This window comes from Salarias fasciatus, chromosome 14, assembly GCF_902148845.1.
Source record: "Salarias fasciatus chromosome 14, fSalaFa1.1, whole genome shotgun sequence".
NCBI classification, from domain to species: domain Eukaryota; kingdom Metazoa; phylum Chordata; class Actinopteri; order Blenniiformes; family Blenniidae; genus Salarias; species Salarias fasciatus.
In genome coordinates, this window is record NC_043758.1 from 29,822,905 (window position 1) to 29,844,443 (window position 21,539).

At 40.7% G+C, this 21,539-nt stretch overlaps 1 protein-coding gene across 1 annotated transcript in view; it reads right to left on the minus strand.

Annotated features, from left to right (window-relative positions):
• Positions 1–21,539, minus strand: part of nbeab (neurobeachin b) — a 251,897-nt gene that overhangs the window by 68,651 nt on the left and 161,707 nt on the right. Inside the window, 2 exon segments of the mRNA XM_030109360.1 lie at positions 1,245–1,391; positions 11,479–11,603. Coding sequence (XP_029965220.1) covers positions 1,245–1,391; positions 11,479–11,603 — 272 coding nt within the window.

A 21,539-nucleotide genomic window follows, 5' to 3' on the forward strand; every position in this document is an offset into this window, starting at 1 on the left:
GTCATACCCTGGCTGGTTTATTCTGTCTGTTGTAATTGGACCAAAGTAAATATTTTTTGGAGCTGGCATCAGTTGCCCCGGGTGAAGTCGGCTAAAAAACAGCCAAGTCTCATTTAGGCATTAAACTGTTGAAACGCGGCTCATGAATGGAAACGATTGTTTGGTGACAATCTGGCAACAAACAAGCACTTCACTCAAAAATCAAGTTCGCTCTGGATAACTTACCTTTAAAATCCACACACACACACACACACACACACACACACACACACACACACACACACACACACACACACACACACACAATTAATTAATACTATGTTTACCTGTTGTTAAACTATTCGATTAAATAATCTGAACATTTCTGCTGCTGTAATTTCGGGTAATTGTCAGCAGTCTCATATGATTGCAGAAATTAAAAATATATGCAGCTTTCTCGCCACTTCTCTGGCTTCAGCGGTACTAAAACACACTCTATACAGGAGAAGACAATATTTCAGCGAACATAATTTAAAATATTTATGACACATGTTGCATTTACAGGAAGATGCCATTAACATATTTATAATATTAGAATTATAAAATTCAAATTTTGGGGAAACTATGAAAAATTTACTTAAGAATGTGCCTGATTGTGTGCGTTAATAATATTAATATATACAGACACCTCATTATGTTGATTCATTAAGATTTAGAGTGTTACGAGTCCTACGAGTTCAACTTCATACAATAAGCCAAACATCAGATTTTAAAAGTTGCAAATGAACATTTAATATGAGCTCAGATTTTAGGCTGAATAAGGTAACTTCATGTCATTTGAAAAAATAAAAAAAAAAGTAGTTGTGACACCCCAGGATTGATAATCATTCCGGTGTTAGTTTTAGATGTTAGAAGACTCCAGTGTGGAGATAAACACTGAGGAAGGAACTGAGGTAAAGCGAGCCAAAACAAAACAGAGAGGGACACTTATCACATGAAACCAGAGGAAAGTTGTCAAACTGAAGCAATCAGCCCACAGAGTCCTGCAAAACACATGCACATCTGAAACAGGCTGCATCGGCTCAGTATACGAACAACTTGCAAATACTGAACAATGCAAAATTTCCTAATTTCTGAATACCTGCGTTGTTTGAAAAGTAATACCTGCTACAGCACACAGCCAAATAATGAATTCACTGCACCATGAGGCGGCAGGACTGATTGTTTGCAGGGACGTTAAGCTGCATGCTGATGCGCTGACTTACCACCCAGGTTGTCCATCTCCTTCTCCTGCAGCAGGCTGACGGTGTCGTCGTCTGCATCCAGGATCAGCTCCGTCTCTGCGGCCTGGCTGGCCACCGTCGGGCTGCGGAACACCATCTTCGTCTTGACCACCTTGTCCTCCTCCGAGCCTGCGGGAAAAAATAAAGAGGAGGAATAAAACACTGTCCTGAAGTGTCAGATTAGTGCAGCTGTTCCACGTATTCTGGTTCAAAACACACAGGTAACAAGAGAGAGCATCAGGTTTGATACAACATTACAAATCTAGCTCAAAATGACACATTTACACAAATGTTTGATTTTTATTGAAATAAAATACCCAAAAAAATATTGATGGGTTATTTAAACACAATCCTGGCGTCTTCTTTTATTAATATAAGGCTATTATGCAGTTTTTTTTTCATTTACATACAATGTTGCATATTAAACTCTATTACAGAAATAACGCTTCCACACAAACGACCAATGAAGACACACATTTTCTTTGCATTAACATCATTTGCAAAATAATATGTGCAGTAAGCAGTTGGACATAATTTCACATGTCATGTAGAATTAAATTAAAATTAATTCTTATTGCATGTGTACAGTGAAAAGTTTAAACAATAAGAGATAAAATATTTAATGTATGTGGACAGCAGGCTCCAGACCACATATATACACCTAATAAAAGACGTGAATGTTTCTATGAAGATACTGAACACACACACACCTTCACACATAATTTAAATACTGTTAGGGTGCAAAAGTGAAAGAAAAATGAATCTAATCAAGTTCAATTGAAGAATAATAATACATCTTTGTCAGATTTTAAATGGTATAAGATGTACTTTATTATATAAAAAGAAGAAAAACACCAAACAGGATGAAATGCGTGCTGATGTGTGAGGTGAACCTGATGCAGTGCGTGATGCACACTAATGTAGATGCCACAGCAAATGAAAGAAAGTCAGAGTACACGTTCGTTCACTGAATTCATCTCCAGTGGTTGAACATCAGAGGTGTTTCAGCTTTTATTTATAGACAAGGTCAACAATGAAACACGATCCGCATCTTAAAAGACCAACAGCTGAGCCGGGGGAGGATAAATCTTCAGCTCAGAGTAGATTAGAGATATCATTTTCTGCTTTTGGAGACTTGACAAGAGTTAGACTGAACAGACAGCACAATTAGGACTTCATGGTATGGCTGCAGCGGAAACGATGTGCTCATACATCCCGGAAAACAAAGAGGTCTCACAACGCGTTCGTCAGCTCGAATCAGCGGCTCCCCAACATGTGCCTGCTCAAAATGTTCATGCGAATGTGTCTTTCTCAAGTCCAGGAGAAAGGAAGAACACATATCAAGAAAAGGGAGGTGGCTGACACCCGTCTGACATGTTTCCTCTCAGCGTACTTCTTAATTCGGCTCTGCCTCCCCTGAGGAACGCGTACCTTGTCTTGAAGAGGTCACATTTGACTGTTGTCAACACTGCTACTGAGAAAAAAGTCTGCTTCCTGCTCTGTCTCATATCTGGAGTGCTTTCATCAGAAGCCTGAGCATTTCGGAAATGAATTCTGCGCAATGTTAAAGGCGAAAGCCAGAAATCAAAGCGGAGCGAGTGAAACCTAAAACTGTAATTCTGTGAACCGTCATCATGCTCCGAGTAAAATGAGGGAAAACTCAGTGCTCTGATTGGCAAGGCTGGACAAGGTTGAGTAAATCAAATAAACTGTGCTGATTTTTTTACATGTAAATGAGCGACATCGACTCTCGTGGCGGGGTAACGTTACAGGAAAGACGACTGAACTCAATTTAATCCACAATGTGATTTAGTTCTCACAGAAAAGAAGTAATACGGTTATAAATAACGTGAAATGAAGAGCTATGACGCGGAGGGGAGAATGTGCTGACATGAAAAGTGATTTTTCTGGTGAGCGATGGTCCTCTGACTTGGAGACACTGTTGTATTAAAAGTGCTGCTGCGAGTCGCCATTTGTCACCATTACACGGCTCGCTGTGCAGCGGTGTCGAGGCAGATTCATTAGAAAGCCCTTCTTGTGTTCACACTTGACCACGGCTTCACGAAAGAAAGAGAGCAGCTCTTTGAATATCTGCTGAAAGTCAATTGAAGGGTGGAAAAAGAAAAAGCGGAAAGAACAAAAGACAAGCGGACTTGTGCGTCATCAAGTAAAGCCTGAAGGACTTTTTAACGTCTCGCGATATTGATGAATCTGAAGGGGAGATGCCATTAATCACAGATTAAATAGGCCAATAAATCAATACCCAGAGCTAAGTCTTCTCGCCTGTATCAGTGAGGATACCCTTGGTTTGGGTCCCAATTTAGGGTGTTCTGTGTGTAGTTTGCATGTTCTTCCTATTTTTTGATTGTGACATTGATACATGTGTACAATCAGATACAACACAAGACCGTTTCAACAAACGCTTTCAGCTTATGGAAGATGAACGGATGGATTTATTCTGGAAAAAAAAAAAAAAAAAAAAAAAGAAAATATATGGTCCTAAACCAGGAAGTAGTTGGGCCCCTCCCAGGCCCTGCCTCTCGGCGGGAAACTCCCTGCTGTGGGAGGATCATGGGCTAATGCAGTCAGGCTGCATTAAATCTGCTCCACATGCTCTTCAGTTCACCGAACATTCGTCTCTACGATCATCTCCATTTTTTAAAAAAAATTTGCTTATGTGGAGTTTTTTTTCATAAGCTATGTTTTTTCGCCCTTATTGATGCAATCTTTGAGTTGGTTTCTTCCAAATGATTTTTGGATGGATTCGAGAATAAAATGATGTCAATGATAATGTCTTGGGGGTTTACGTGGGAACTTACTCAGACATGGAGCAACGATCAGTTCTTCAGGAAATCTAAAGGTATTATTGTAAGCAGGATGAAACTGCATTGCATTACTGTCAATACTCTACAGGTAACCATGGTAACCAACACATTGACACAAAGTTCTGCATTGAAATCTTCTTGTTCACCTTAAATGCTTGTTTTTGGAGTGTGAGGAATGCACCCAGGGAGAACATGGAATCTCTGCACAGAAAGGCCTGGACTCGGAACACCTGTGCCGTGAGGTGAGAGATGCTGCTACGATCGCATTTCTTCACATCTGCGTTTTGAAAATGATGTCTGTTTACACGACAACGGTTGAACGGTGTAGTTTTCTTGTCGGGCCACTAGTGGGTGCTGTTGGTTGTATGTGTAATGAAACCACACACACATGCAAATAGATACGCTATAAACACTAACATTTGAAAGTATGTGGACATTTGTAGGGACAGACAACCAGGTTGCATTGCTATGATTGCTGTAATCACCCGTTTACACGACAACAGCATTTTCAAAAACTTCTGGGGAGCGGTTTTCAAACTCTGGTGACTCTAAGCACCGTTGCTGCGTAAAGGGACAATAAAAATACAACAAACATTTTGCATTCACACTCGAAAACGTTCAAACGGAGCCTGCATGTAAGTATAGAATCAATTTAAAGGTCCAGATAAAGATCAGCAGATGACCGTGAAAGATGGATTTACTGTATGATTATAGCCAAATCTAAGAAAAAGCTGACTCTGATCTCCGGAAAGCTGTTTTTCGCTGCTCTCTCTGCCTTCTCCGTGTCACAGCAGTTTTATCTCATGTTTGCTCTCAAGCTGTTGGGGAGCGGTGCCGAGAGAAGCCACCGATCACCAGTCTCCTGGGTCCTCTTGTTCAATCACTGAGTGGAAACTGCCTCAGAGTGCACTAATTACACTCGCCAAAGTGCATCGCAGAGTCTTCGTGACCTCATTGGAGGCTGATGAAGACCTGCCGGCTGTCACTGACGGAGGCCTGAACCCGGAGTCGTCCTCACAGAGGTTCAGCCTACCCATCTGTGGTCCTGAGATTTACTCCTGTGGATCTATAAAGCGCTGGGCAGACACTATGAAGACATAGAAAACAAGTTCTTAAGTGTTTATAGTACTGACATGCCAAAGGCTGCTCAGGCTATGCCTTTTATTTGTTTTAACAACTCATAAAACAAACTGGCAAGAAACTATTATGATTCATATTCTAACACAGTTTGCATTTTCAATAAAATGTTGTTTCATTTAATTAATTTTCCTTTACACAATCTCATCAAAAATGAGAAATCTCATTGCCTTTGATGTGATTTACTCAGTAACTGGTTATTGATGGGTTAATGATGGAAAAACACTAATGTAAATCAGTGGACTATGCATGAAGATCAGAATCTATAAGTTGCAATGATGTCTCTTTAAAAGAGATTGAAAGAATGCATTTCTTCAATTGTAATCTCAAAAACAATGCAATGCACTCATAAAATTGTGCATTGCATTATTTTACACATTATGATTGAAGTAAACATATTAAAAATAATTGAAAAGACATATTCTTGATCATGTAAACTGTTTAAATATTCACAGAAGAAATTTTCAATGCTTGGTCAACTTGCATTCTAATCAAATCTCATCAAACAAAGAATCAAAAGTGAAAAAAACAACAATTAAAAAGAAGAAGAAGTGGAGTTTAAATTTATAGGATTGTCTAAATATTTGTGAGGGCCGAGCACTTCTACTGCTTTTACTCCTTTTTCCAAGACAACTTCAGCTTTTAATATCTGGCAGTTCTTCAATATTACCGTGTGTTGATGGTACACAGAGACTGGTGTTGGGAAGCCCCGGGAGGCTGCAGTAACGACTACTATACAGCCAAAAAGCTCTGCTACTCTTCTTTCTGGCACTTTCTGAATTTCCTAGACATCATAAACGGCCGAGGAGTTACAGTAGAGTATAATTGTGCTCACTAAATCCTGCAAGCTGTGAGGGAAGAGGAGTAAAAGACTTGAGCACACTTTATAAGGGCTCCCACTTTCAAAACATTTCAGTAGTTTTATAATACAGTGTGGAATAGATAAACAAAAGAGCAGTAAATCAACTGCAACACCTTGCCACGGCTCCAAGTTTCACACGAGGCAACATGAGGACTTTTGTGGCACCGACCGCTCAGTTTTATAGCCGCAGCAGAGCCGGAGAACATGTGTTATTGTAGGTCTCCTATGTATTACACACACATACACACACAGTCTGCTATTTCCCGACAAAAAAAAGGAATCCACATCATGTTTTACTTAAAGTTCAGCTCACTTTGCAAAGGTAACTTCTTTTGAAATAGAATGAGGAAAATATCATCAGGGTGACAGATCTGGATGTTATGCTGTAAAAGAGCTCTTAACCCTTTATAGGCCGCTCAATAAAATACTTCAAAGCGAGAGGAGGGGGTTTAAAGGGTCAATTTTTACAATTTCTATGAGACTTTTTTAAAGTAGGAAAAAAATGAGCTATTTCTTTATGATGAAATTTGTTGCAAAAATGCAAAATGGTTCAAAAATTTTGTTGGCAGATGATGCCTAATGTGTGTGCAGTGTGTGAAATCTTCTATTCTATCAGATTTTACCAATTAAAGCATCAGTCAGGTGAATCTGTGCACCAAAAGTAATTAGAAACAGGAAAAAAGTTACCAACTGTGTTTGATTGCTCAATAAAGGTTTAAGCTAATTATTTAAAGCTGCAGTGTTATTAAAGATGCATGGCAATTCTGACTACTGAAGAGCGAAACAAATTTTGGGGATTTTTGCAAGACTTCCTCTATTTCAGATCTCATTTATGTAGGGATCTGTTCCCAAGCATACGTTCTAAACTCCCACTACAGCTTAGAGTGCTGTGCATCAACTGCAGCCTCCACATGATGTGAGCTCTATAGAGTAGTTTAAATATATCTCTTCCGTTTCCCAGGCTCGATCTGTTTTTGCCCTCCTCCGCTGGCTCTCCACAGGCTCCGCATTCCACACGGACAGAGAGAGCGCTGCTCATGGGATTGCATTACCGCGAGGGCCCGAGCAATTCTGCCCTCCGTCTCTTCACTTGTATTTACCCTGCACCGAGGGGGAAGAAAAATGACAGCTCCATACTTCCTGCGATGCAAACCATCCGTACGCGTTTCGAGCCGGTTAAAGTAAACATTATAACTTTGATGTAAGGGAGTTTATACAGCGAGCGCCGCTTCCTCTCGGGATGATCTCCACCCAGCATCCTGCTGCATCTGTCTACCTTGCAGCCAGAGGTCATAAACCAGGGGTGTCAAACATAAGGTCTATGGGCCAAAAGTGGCCCGCCAACCAAATTTTTAAGAAAACATTGATTTCTTGTATTATATATGGAATATTGTGTATTTGTGTTTGGAAATACTCTAATGTCACCTGTCACACTAAAATATCTTTGATTGTGAATGTGGGGAAGGCTAATATCACATCACGAGGCGGCCTCTGCAGCAGTAAAGAGCCATAAAGATCTCCGCCGGGGGCAATCAGCTCGGAGAGCAGCCGCTCACCTGAAATGAGACAGCAAGGACACCCCGAGGTAAAACACCCCGTTAAACATTTGGATCAATATTAACGTGACTTCCATTTCATGCTTGCCCAATTCCAATCACCTTACAATATACTGTGATACTGGGCGGAGGCTGGATGGAGCAGGGCGGCTTATTACAGGCGGAGGGCAGACACAGAATGTGCTGGCTAAGCTGTCAGCGCTGCTAATAGACAACGGGGCGAGTTTAAGGCAGTTTAACCTCCAATCACACACACACACACACACACACACACACACACACACACTGACGCACTCACACAGATAAAAGGTTACACCGATGCTCCCGTTTTGAAAATATAAGCAAATGAGTGAAAAAAACAAGATGATGCAAATAAAATTGCTGCTAATATCAAACTACAGTTTCAAATTTCCTTTGAAATCAACACAATAAATAATAAATTATCTCAGCTTTTAAAAAGGCTAAATATACTGCTGTTTCTTAAAGTCAGTGAGAGAATGTTGATTTTGCTTATATATAAATTAGGTTTTTGGGAACTGCTTTGAATATTTATGTGTCTCAAATATGATTAAAAACACTGCCAAAGACAACGTAAGTAAAAAAAAAATCCATATTATCTTCTGACATGAAGAATTAGGAGGCTAGAGAATATTAAAAAAATATGGCATTCATTTCAGTTTTTGAAAAAAAAGTTGCATATTATTTTCAATATGAAGCTATTAAGTAGTTTTTCAAGCAGTTTAAACTGTCACATTCTCTCACTCCCACACACACACAACAAAAATCATTGCAAAGGTCAAACTGTACCTGATATATTGACTATACTTTCATAAAGCTAGTTTTTAATGTGCATGTCAAAAGAGTTTTAATGGAAGAACATGTAACTATTTATTTATAGGTTTAAGAGGTCAAGTTGGATTGTATACAACTCTATACAACAAATAAATCATTTTCACTTTTAAAAAGCAAAGAAGACAAGGAGAATATTGAGAAAACATTTCAGGAAAAAAAATTCAAATAAATAGAACTACTTATAAATGAAGCTAATGGACATCAAGACGCACAAACGCAAGCACAAATATTTATTTCTTTAACATTTGTGTATTTTCTTCCATTCAAAATCAGACTTTCATTAAAAATGTGAAACTGTGTCACTCAGATCTTCAAGTTTAAAATGCAAAACCTATCGATCTATCTATCTATCTATCTATCTATCTATCTATCTATCTATCTCTCTATATCTCTATCCATCTATCGAGTCATATACTAATAATGACTTCTAAGTCAAACACGTCTCTGTTTTTCTACCACGGCGCTTTTCCAGCTGGGAGCCCCTGAAATCTTTAATGGTGTCCCTGTCAAAAAGTGCGCATATGAACTTATTCACCTATTGTTTCAACCTGTGCTAATTAAAAATGGGCTGAATATAAATATATAAAACTATTACTGCCAACTGGCACAGCAAACGGAACCAAGCGAAACTCAAACAGGGAACATGAAAGACCTTCCTCGTTTCAACCAAACCTGGGCCTCCAGCACATCAAAGTGTGCAGCGAAGAGCCGGGGAGTGCAGCTCACCTCTCGCTGGGAGCCACGGGGCCATCCGACGGCACGCCATCCCTTTCACATGACAACTTCATACATTATTCTGCTCATTAAAAGCAGCTCGCGCCAGCAGGACTTCAACAAGTCTTTAGCTACGAAGCTCAAACTTCAGAGATGAAACTGATGGCTGAGAAGCCAAAGGGCTGAATAACAGGATGAGTGTTTCGATGTGAGCGAGTGCGGGGGACAGATGATTCGTTTTTCAGGTATATTCCAGAATGAGTCTTTTTTTTGTTTTAACATAATAAAATCTCCCTATATATGTTTACCTTTAAAGCCCTGTGTCACTCCTCAACCCATCTCCAGGTTTCACAGAAACACAAACACATATTTCTTATCTTATTTTCATGTTGCACAGCTGGCAGTTTTTCAAAGGGACTCTCATCTCGCAGCTCGAGGTGGAAAATGTGACACTTAAGTTCGATGGTTCAATAGATAGTGAACTAAAATGTGCACCTCCTGCCCGCTGCTTCTCACCGCAGGTGATAAATATTGAGGTGGTAAATAATCATCTCTCAGAGAGATGATTATGAGAAAAAAAAAGGTAAGTCATGTCCTTGAAAGAAAAAAAAAGTTTCATTAAACAATGTTAATTTATCCTAACATCAGGCCTGTAGTCAAAACCCGACACCAAGAAACTGCAATCCGGCCTGTCAAACCACCAAGGAACTGAGAAAATATCTCCTATCATTTTTTTTTTCCTTCTCATGAGTTGTTCCAATTCTCTTCCATACAACATTATCAATCCAAAGGAAGTCAATAATGACAATTTAGCTTCCTTTAAGTGAGGATGAAATCATTGTAACCTCCACAGTAATTTGGAAAATTAGAGCTAAATACACTTAAAGTTATTTTTGCCTTATTAAACCTGAATATATGGGCTTAAAAGAACCGTTCTTCATTTTTCAGGTTGCATGATATCAGTAAGTGCAAAATAACGTCAACAAAAATAGCACAAGTGTCGTTACCTTTCAATAAAAAGAGTGTTATTTGAAGCACACGGTGAATATGAGTGTGAGCCAGGCGTAGGATGGTGCAGGAGTGGGAGGAGAGTTTCTATTCATCTTTTGATCACTTTGACAGGTTTACTGCTTGTTTATTCACTGGCAGGCAATGTTGATGCAATAAATGCAATTTCTTTGTCCCTCCCCCGAAAAAAACAGCAGTTCTTTAACGCTGTTGATGTTTCTAAAGCAGACTGTTGAAAACAGTCTCTCCAACTCGGGAATCATCAAATCACCGAGAGCCCGCAAAATTAGCCCGTAGCCCAGAAAATAATGGAGCCGCCACAGAAATGTGAAGCAGAAGGGGAAGTTATTGCATGTGTGGCTCATATAGGGACCACCTGCTGCAGCGGCGGCAGCTGGCATGTGTTTATCTACAAAGCTGCCGTGATGTACATACAGCAGTCGTGGCAGAGGAAGGGCTGAAAGTAGCCAGATGACATCCTGAAAGCGGCCCACGGGCTCAGTTTAGGAGCTCACCGAGACACAGTCAGGCTTGCGGAGATCGTCAGGATTACGCATGAGTCCGCGCATGAAGACCCAGCTTCCCATCATGCAATGCATGGCCTGTTTTTCATTGCAGTAAATGGTGAGGACCATACAGGGAGACTGAAGCACACATGAAAAACCTCCTGAATGCAGAGGGAGAACATGCAAACTCTGCAAAGCCTGAGAAAGCCTCCTTCATACATCTACTGTGGTGTGAGAAGATTTATCCTCCAATTACACAACGTTTTCAAGTGAAGATGCAAAACTTCTTTCTTTGTGTTCTGGTTGTCTGTTTACACGAGAACAGTGATTGTAGATACTGAAAACACGACTTTTTGAAAATGCTCCAACCCTGTCCATGTCGTTGTGTAAATGAGGAACTTTTCAGAAGCGAAAACAAAACAAGCTTTCACTTGAAACACTGTTGTGCAAACCGGGGCCTTAATTTGAGATTGACAGAAAGTGTTCCTGCAAGACTGCTGGAGTCAACAAGGAAAAATGAGGTGAGTGAGCCAATTTGTTATTCAGTATGGGCTGCGATGGAAATAAAAAAGTGCAATAAAACAGATGTGGCATGTTCATTTCACACCACTCATAAATAACGTTACTGAATAAAAGGTCTTGTAAGCAATATGCTGACCAATCGGGACAAGCCTGGACTGCACATTTATTTCCTAATTAACCCTTTGAATGGCAGATAATTGTTGGTTTTACATGGCGGAGATGTTCCAGACTCACCGTACTCCTGCAGCGACTTGCACGTGACATCTAAGTGGGTGGAGCCGAACGGATTTCGGACAAATCTCCGCCGTCGCCGCAGGTCGTCTTCCCAGTAATCGAGGCGCCAAAAGTCATGATACTGACTGCGGACGGAGACGAGAGAACAAGCAGGTTAGAGAGAACAAACAGAGATGCTCTGATTCTTATCAGGGGAAGAAAAAAAAACATCCTGAGATGAGAAATCAGGCCAGAGATAGCGGGCTTATTAGGCTGAGTAGTGGCATGCTCTGCAGAGGCCCACTAATGTTAGCTCTGCTTAAGCCTACAGCATCAGAACAGCAGGGAGCAGCAGCCGCCGCACACATAAATCACTGGCACTCCCATTAACAAATACAGCATCAAATTACAAGTATAAATGGCACAGCTTGCCTCCTTTTTTTTACAATGTTTTTTAACAAGTCTTGTAAATCAAAGGTAGGAACCTCGACGCAGACAGCGTGGGGTTTAATGATCGGGGTCTTGGGGCGGTTGAGGCATGAGCCTATAAAAGAAGCCCCCCTCCCTGCGCATGTGGAGCCATGATTAAAATAATGTGCTGAAATATTCATTGAAATGATTCCCAGAGCCCTGAAGCAACCCAACAGAAAATTGCATTTTTATTCATTATTAATAACAGTGAATTAGGGTCGTAAAAAAAAAAAAAAAGAAAAGAAAAAGAGAAAAAAAAGAGGAGAAAACAGTTCCAGCATGTGGTAACCATCTTTGTAAATGATTATTCCAACATTAGTGAGGACCTGGGATAATTTTATTGCTAGCAGCTAATGCGAGCCATTAAGCATCGGGACTAGCATTAGGTTTCTAAGTGCTGGTTTTTCCAACTGTGCACGAGCTGGAGCTTTTTCAAAGACTTGATCTTGCCTTCACAGGGAAATACAGCGAAAAGAAAAAAAAAAAAAAAAAACACATACCAAGGAGGAGTAACACACATAAATTATGGAAAAAATATACAAAAGTGAGAAAACATGTGTTTGCTGGATTTTCCTTCTGTTGATTAAAAAAAAACAAAAAAAAAACTACCATGTCCCAGGAGGATCAGGCCAGGGAGTCATGCCACACTGGAGGCCGCCATATTTGTTGTTTGTCCATCTACTCACACTTTCACAAGAAATATTTACGATATCCTTGGTGTACATGCACAGTAGGAATGTTTCAGAAAAGCTGCAGTTACCATGGAAACGGAGCTCGAGCATTTTCAAAAAGCTCCACCTTGCGAGCAATTGTCAAAAAGTTGCATTTTCAGTATCTCTCGAGCACTGGAGCCCAAACGCAACGAGAGTTTTGCGTTTTCATCTGAAAAACTTGCATAAATGGAGCTTACACCAGTGGAAAGTCTAAATATTTACTTTTCAATGATGAGATTATATTGAAAATGCATTTGTGGAAACAAACCAGACGCCTTGATACACGCAGAAGGAGAACGTGCAGAGAAAGACCAGCAAGGTGGGTTTTCTCGCTTTTAACCAAGCAGCTTCCATTTAATATTTCTGCTATTAAGTTACATAAACATTTGTGATTGAGGCTCCTGTTTGTTTACTACATTTCAAAATGTCCAACATCAGCTTTTGATCATCCAGTCCATCAATCAAGCGTCAACTGAAAGGAAAGACTGTTCCTCAGCTCTGCTGCTCATCCCACAAATGCATTTGACTTCCAAACGTGGCTCCATTTAAATGGGAATGAGTATTTCCATTGGTTTGATATTTATTTCCAAGAAGCATTGTTGTAACAAAGGACTGTCTTAATCATTTTTCAGAGGCATTTTTTCCCCTACTTTTTGAGTGTAGTTTGTAATAACGCCAGTAATAATTCAAATGTTTAATGTGCAGCTGTCAGTGAGGTAAGATCTGATTTTCATTTAGTTTTGCTCAGAGTACCTGCAAATAGGGAGAAAAGCGCCATACTCACACAGTTTAATGCCTATAGACAGCTTTATTGCCATCTATTGCACAAACATGACGTACGTCCAGCAGCGTAACAGCGCTTGTCATGCTACTATCTACAATTTCATGTTTTCCCCGATATTATTAAAAAGTGGAATACCAGAAGCAGTCAGCCAGAGCTTAAAATAAAACCTTAGAGCGAGTATTGTGTGTTTCTGTGTGTGTGAGTGTGTGTTCAAATCCAAGCAGAGGTTTGTGCTGGATACAGTAAAACATTGGCAGGCAGTCGTCTGTTTCATTGTAGTGTTTCTGTGTTTCTGCCCCCTTCCCTGCCACAGTATTGAAGCAGTCTAAACAGATTAAAGTGTTACAGGGGATCACATCACAAAATACAGCCTCCTGCACCATGAATATAATATCTACCAGTGTCAGAAATCAAGAGGCTCAGGAGACTTAGCCGGGCTCTGACAGCAACAAGAGCTCAGTTTCAGTTAAGTATCAATCAAAACTCGCTCCGTGTGTGTGTGTGTGAGTGTTTATATGTGAGAGTGTGTGTGTGTGTGCGCACATGCCGCATGCACAAAGTATGAGGAGCTGCCGCATGCAAAGCAAGAGTGAACGCCTTGAGCTTGTCCCCTGTCAATCTCCCTCAAAGCTTAACGGAGGAAAAGAGAGATGTCAGCGACTGGAAGGGAGACACCCACATAAATGATATTGTAAATGCGAGATTACACAGTGTGAAAAATGTAAATCCACTGTAGGCAACCGGGCGATTACTGCTGAAGATTATGCCCCCTTTAATTCTCAGTGCAAACAGACAGCAGATGCCAGTGGGGGGATAAATCCGCCACTTTGAAGATTTCCTTATAACAGCATTAAATCCCGCCGCTTTCATCCGGGCCGGTAAAGGTTGTGGATTGGAGCGCAACTTGAGTCGATATCCTCATTTGTCTTTAGCGGCAATGAAATGCAGAACAAACCAAACCCCTCAAGTTGCTGATTAATGAGTCGGACGCCGACGTTTTGATGTTTCTTCCCGTTGTTTTGTCCCGTGCACATGGTTTGAGTTTGGATGTGGTATTCTGCTGTTTGAATTGATATTCTAGACTGTGCGGTCACTGATTTTGGACCGTGCCTGGAGGGCTCCTGCTGAAGGACCCTCCTCTCCCAGGGTGGTCCAGAAAGCCCTCAATCTACAGCTGGAAGATACCAAACTCCCACCTGCAGGTTTCCGAATGAATCTCACGGTAAGATTTTAAAGACGATACCGGCAGACGAGCAGCAACGACTGATCAAGAAATTAAATCAAACAAACCCGGCGAACGCATTTAATCTGACACGAGCTAACATTTTAAAAGTTTTCAATCATTTCTGAGGATCTTTATCTTCAGCTTAGCAAATTACCCAAATAGCATTCATTAAGCAGCTCCTCGTTTTACACATCAAATGCGTCTGGCTTTCTGACAACCGTAAAGGATTGCTGCGTGCCGACCCTCCAGAAACTGGCAAAATTTATTAGTCCCGTCACCCATCCATCACCCAAATGGATTTCAAACTGCATTTTAAAAGCTAATTTTCCAGCACTGATAACCTACAGGAAGCAGGAGTGCCATTATTTATAGAGGCTTTCAGACATGCTAAGTGCAGGAGGATAAATGTGGAAGCGGACCATCGTCTCCGCTCTTCTCTTACAAACCGGTGTTTAAAACATCTATCTGTCCTCAGGAAGTTTTTCAGGTGAGAGATCCAACACTGCCGTGAAGATCTCTGGCGATTATTTGCAAAAGGAAAAAGAAAGCCGACGGGCACGTTTCGGAATACGATGGGGAGGTGATAACAGTTTTATCATAAACTGTAACATCACTGCAGACTGGGGACTTTGACAGCTGAAAAAAACTTCAGAGTAGATTAGAGGGTGGAAATGTTCTCAGTGATGACAACTAATGTTCATGATTGTGTCGCATGAAAACCACGTAGTGTTCAAACCAAATGGCACATTAAGTAGAGAGTCCGACAATATTAACAACGACATAAAGTTTACATACACAAGTTTTTTCTAAAACTGCAGTACTGGAGATATTGGTCTGTAATCTGCACAGCTGTGTTTACTCCCACTGTTATATAAAGCTGTTAGCTTTGCTATTTTTAATTTAAGTGGGAATTGACTAGTTTGAAACGATAAATTAGCGATATAGGTCCGAGGTTTTTCAATATTTATGACTTTTAAAAAATAATTGTCATACCAATATCGTGACAGTCAGTAGATAATTTCCTTTTGTATTTCTTGAGCAGTGTGCACCTCCATTCTTATTTTTGACATTATTGTTTACTCTGGTCTGGGATTGCAGCAGCTAACTCTGGACCAACATGTACAAAAAAAAAACGACCAAAAAATGCTTAAATCCATTATCTATGTTATTGGCGTTGTGGTTCAAATCCTTCTTATTAGTGATGTAGTCAGGATGTATTGCCTGGGTAGATCATAGTTTAAGTCAAAGTCCTTACCCCAAGGTTCTTTTATATTACTCTATGGTACTTTCACATAATTTATTATAATACATATTTTTTGCTAGTTTTTATTATATCTATTATTTCATTCCTGAAACTCATATCTTTGTTCTGTTTTCTTGGTTTTTAACTAAAAGAACAATTTGTAGAGATTATTTTTCTTCTCACAAGCATTTAATATTCCTTTATTAAGCCAAGGACTTCTCATATTTTTCTCCTTTATACAGTGTCGTTCTACTGAGCAGTTGTTGCCATATGCACTGTTCACGTCTGAACTCCAGTTCTGGAGCATTACTGTTGAAGATGTTTTAATTTCCTTTCATACAGGGTGAACATGGGTCAGTGATGATGTATATAAACAGGCCACTGGTGGTTTGATTCCCCTTGATATCGGTATAGATATGATCAATGATTGGAGCACTGTGATAATATTCTGCTTGGCGTGGTGATTGTTGGATATAGAAGCATTGTGTCCAAGAAGTCATCATTAATTTTCCTTTCAGCTGAATTTAGTTCATCAACATTAAAATCGCCACAGAAAAATGTTTTTGGTTTTGCAGAGGAAAATAATTTGATCACTTAAAGATTCTATGCATGAACCAGGTGATCGACCTACACAGCTTACAATTAAATTTTTCTTCTTTTCATCTATTCCTATTTCATCGTTCCATCTATTGCTAATGTCATGACCAATCTGTGAATATGTAAGACAATGCCACCCCACAATTTATTTTTTCTATTCATATATCGTAAATCAGATTCATCTTGACAAAAGTATATACTTTTAATGTTGAACCAGGTTTCTGCGACAGCAATAATGCTGAAGTTTTGAGTGAACTGTTGCAAATACTCTTTGGTGGAAATTAAATTTATATACATGCTTCAGCTATTCACTCTCTATTGCATTGTTCTTCAACTGTAAATGATTTTATTTTCACCCCTTCCTGCAAAAAAGCATCTCTCCTGCTTGCATCAAATTGCACTGTAAATTTAGCAAAACCAATTTAAACTTTGTATAGAAAAAATGAAAACATGTAAAACTAAAGAAACCCTCTTAAACAAACAAGTCAGTTAAAGCGAAGTAAAGCAAATACTTCATGCATTTGCTAATATTATACGTTTCTGGTCCTTTGTAGAAAATATAACCAAAAGCACAAAATGACTTCATGTTTTTCAAGTCTGTAAGAACAGCTCACAAAGAAAGCCTGCAGAGATCCACAGTGAGGAAAGACAAATCCTGTATGGCGGAGGATTTCCTTCTTATTGTCGTTCTGCTGTGGGGAGATGTGTGTGAGATGTGTGTGAGGCGGTCAGGAGGAAGGACAGGGACATGCTGATTCAATAAAACACCATTATACCCCTTTTAAAAGCTTCCATTGGTGACATGAGTAGGGGGTAATTATTATAAATACCAGTAATCAGCGACAATTCTATTCAGAGTGGAACCGACTGGTTTCTGTCACACACACACACTCCCCCCCCCCACACACACACACACACACACACACACACACACACTCCCACACATGGACATTGACAGTGAACACACATCAGTTGTTTGTGTTAACAAGTGGTCTTTTCTTTAGTTTTTAGCTGTCGTGAAAGTCTCAAAAACAATAAAGTGAGCTCGAATTTGACTTGTATGTGTCGGTGCATGTAAAAATAAATATACATACAAACAACCGCTTGTAAACAAACCGTTCATTGCTCGTACTTCCCCGAGTTCACAGGCTTGGCGTGCACAGGGAGATTTTTTGAGGGTATTCTGGCACCGTAATGAGTTCCAAGTAACAATATTTTACGGACCGGGTCCTTAGGTCCCATTAAAATGACATCCAGATCTGAGGCTGTGTGATGATGGGGATATCACACGTCATGAAAACCATCGGGCCGCCAGCAGGGACCGAAAACCAGAGTGAAGAAATGTGAAAACATTTCTTTCCCACCAGATCGTTCAGTTTTTATGCCACATTCCTCGACATGCTGCAGTGAGATGGAAAATACCAATAAGGAAAAATCAATGTGCATCAAAAGTGGTGACTGGCAACCAGATGGCGATGAGCAACTGCTCTCAAAGTAATGCACTGTGATTTCCTCCATAAAAAAATCATAGAAGTTTGATCACACGTCTTCTGGATGCCAAGTGTTAAGTGACAGTATGGCCAACATCGTGATCGGATTATCACAAAGGGCTGCAAACGATACGAGACACTTTGATCTCTTTAATTTTGTCATTGCTTATCATCACTACTTTGGAGACTTGCGCCAGACGGAGCTCCGCTGGGCTCCGATCCTCATGCTTCTGGTTACTGGATATGACTTTTCTCCTGTAGATGAAGCGATAGGGAGGAAGGGGGAAGGAGTATTGGACAGAGACGAAAGGGAAAACAACACAGCAGCAACAACATTAACTCCAGGTAATCTGGAGTAATGAAGACGGACAGACGCGATCGGACGACGGATGAGGAGCTGAACTGGACCGTCGGCGAACTCCCACCGCCCACCGCCCCCGACAGAAGCCATCTTTCACTGCAAATGTGGCACGGGCAGGCGATGCCCGGCTCCATTTCAGCACCCATTGAAATTGATGATTGTGTTAAATGGGCTCCTTTCCAGAGATAATTAGCACAGCGCACAAGGTTAAGAGCGCCCCGGAGGAGCTGAGCCCGGCGGAGGTCAAGAGCAAATCGAGGGATCTAGATTACCGCTAAGCAAAAAACAAAAGAGCAGCTCTAAATACCAGCTAATAAATACTCAAAACACACGTGCACTTCCAGACAGCTATAAATGGAAACACATTTTATTGAAGCCTTTCTTCATACTCGACAGAACAATTACAGAGGATATGCAAAGCACTGCCGCCTGCAAACAAAAAGCTCATTAATGTATTTTCTTCCTTTGAGGAAGATGAAACGGCACAACTATGAATGTCAGGCAGAAAAGTAAATCCAAATCATATCTTCTTTACTGCTGAGCTTAATTATCATTGTCTAGTAAGAGACCTTGACCTTTGTCTTCTGCCCTCGAGGGGTCATCCGACCTGGAAACCTCCGAGGCAGTAAAGCCCTCTCAAGGTGCCCACCCCCCTCTCTTTGTGCTCCTCTATTAGAATTGATAACCCTTTCAGGGAACACCAAATACTCTGGGCACATCGTCAGTAAAAAGGTTCATTCCATCACAAAGTTATTATCCACAGGGAGATTGTTACCATTCATCACGGACGGGAGATGAAACTCGCTGTTAGTCAAGGGAAACGGCTGTTCCACCGCTCTGCCGCAGGATCAATATATGCCGCCATTTTCCTTTCTCTCCTCTGCTACAAAAAAGTAATTATACAGAAGAAATGTTGACAATCAATAGACTAGTCAGGTAAGGTTAAGGTCTGCGGAGGAGGCCAGCCGAGGCTCCTCTGTCAGCTGTCAGTGATGATACCGAGGAGGACGTCTGCCGGGGAACAAAGAGAGCTCTGCAGGCGTCAGCCCCTTTTTATATCTGCGGTTGAGTTAAAACTGGTCGTCTACAGCGGGGGGGGGGGTTTGAAACGTACAGAAAAGCCAGAAAGTTCAATGCGGTGTACATGGAGACTTTTCAAAGTCTAGAAATTAAAAAACCAGACAGCAATTCTAAGATTGAATGTAACTGGAACTGAACAGCCGATTGCAGCAGGAGTCTGTGGAAACGTGCAGGCTTCTGACATTCTGCAGCCTCGAAAGCAACAGGCTTTATCGAACATATGCTGAGAGAAAACCACTGCGGCAAAGAGGAGCTCAGGAAGCAGTTTTAGTTGCGATGAAAAAAATGCAGCAAATGTTAAACTTTCGAGGATTTACTTGCAGTTTCTTGCACGAAAAAAGAGGAAAACATTTTCAGTGGCTAGGACTTAGAGCACATTATGCCATTATTTCCAGGTCAGATCCAAATGAGATCAATTCTGCCATTTGTGGACCTTCTGCGCCTGTAGCAGGGATGCCAAACATAAGGCCCGTGGGCCAAACTCAACATGCAAGAGGTTCCGGTCCGGTCCACTAAACCACCGAGTAAAAGGTAGAAATTTTTAAAGAAAACACTGCAATTCTTAAGAGTAGCAAACATGAAACAACACTAAAAACCAAGCTGAGATTTTGGTGATGCTTCCACATAACATAGCCAACTAGCATTCGAAAGCCATGCTGCCAGGGCGAGTTTGTTAAAAAATGCAAAATTCTTGTTTTTTTTTTGTTTGCTTTTTTGACATTTCACTTTATTTTGCACCACAAGGTTGCCAAAACAACTAAAAAAAAAAAAAAAAAAAATAGCACCACAATATGTCACTAAGTTCATAAAAAATGCTATTAATTTGTGAATAAACTGCAGTGCTATGCCAACAACACATTTAAAAAAGCATGTGAAGATCACTGCAGGATTTATGGTTGTGTCACAGCGAGGTGGTCCGACCCCGCCAAAGTGTTGGGCGTTTGTCTTCAATGAATTCATCCGCCTCGCCTTGACATCTACTTTCACTTCAGACGAGCCTGAACTTTATAATCCACTGGCAGGGTTCAGAGGTCAACAGCAGAGGGGACCAGAGGGCGGGGAAAATCACTCTCTCCCTGGAAAAAAACTCTGACATCCAATTTTCAACTTGATTTATCAGTGTAAAGCTAAAATTGATAGTGTGTCATTACTGAGCTGGGAGCTGTCTCGGAGAGATGTATCAAAGCCTCCTCATTTTGATTTAGCACGGCGGATCAATACCACCCTATACTGTTTCAATTTGAGGAGTATTGATTTTTCCATGCCGACTCCATACAAGGGGACATTCATCATCAGGCAAGCATATAGTATGATCTAACAGGCCACCGCGGGGTCTGATCTGGTTATTCTGCCGCCGGATGATCACATGACTGTCGAGCAGCTGTTTTCAAACCGTGCACATACCGTCTCCTATTGTTGTATGAGCTGCAGAGGTTTTCCCCGACCCTGCTCGCCACAAGAAAAACAACAGCTCAGAATAAAGCGTCTCTCTGGGACGGAGACAACCTGCACGTCTGCTGTTCAGACAAAAGAAAGTAAGAAAAAAAAAAAAAAAAAAGATGGATCTGATGATAGGTCAGTTAACAAATTACACACACACCCCAGTCCTTTCTCTCTCTGCTCACTATTTGTAATGTAACCCACACTAATGATAAATATCCTCTGGCATTTCTCCAGGCAGAACTTAAGCATTAAAGGCGATTTCAGTGGATGAAAACAAAACAACTAAAGTCTCACACTCGTGCACGCACACACACACATTCACACTCACTCACTCACACACACAGACTTAACAGACAGCCACCTCAAAATGCTTGAGGGCTTTATATTTTACAAGAGCAGCATAAATGGAAAAGTTAATGTAGCATTGAATAAGACTAAGCTGCTGAACTGCAACACTGCCCTGAGCTTGTGAGCATATTGCATCATTTTTCTTCACCAGCAGGTTACCATTAAATTTGAATTTGTTGGAAGTTTTTGCGGTATCATTTACAATGCACCCACGCTCAATAACCTTTTGTTTCAATGCAAATGCAGCGCCTCGGAGAGGGGCTCCATAAATATTTGAACAAGAGCCCAGAATTCAAGCCAGGAGATTTTCATGGGTTGTGAGGGTTC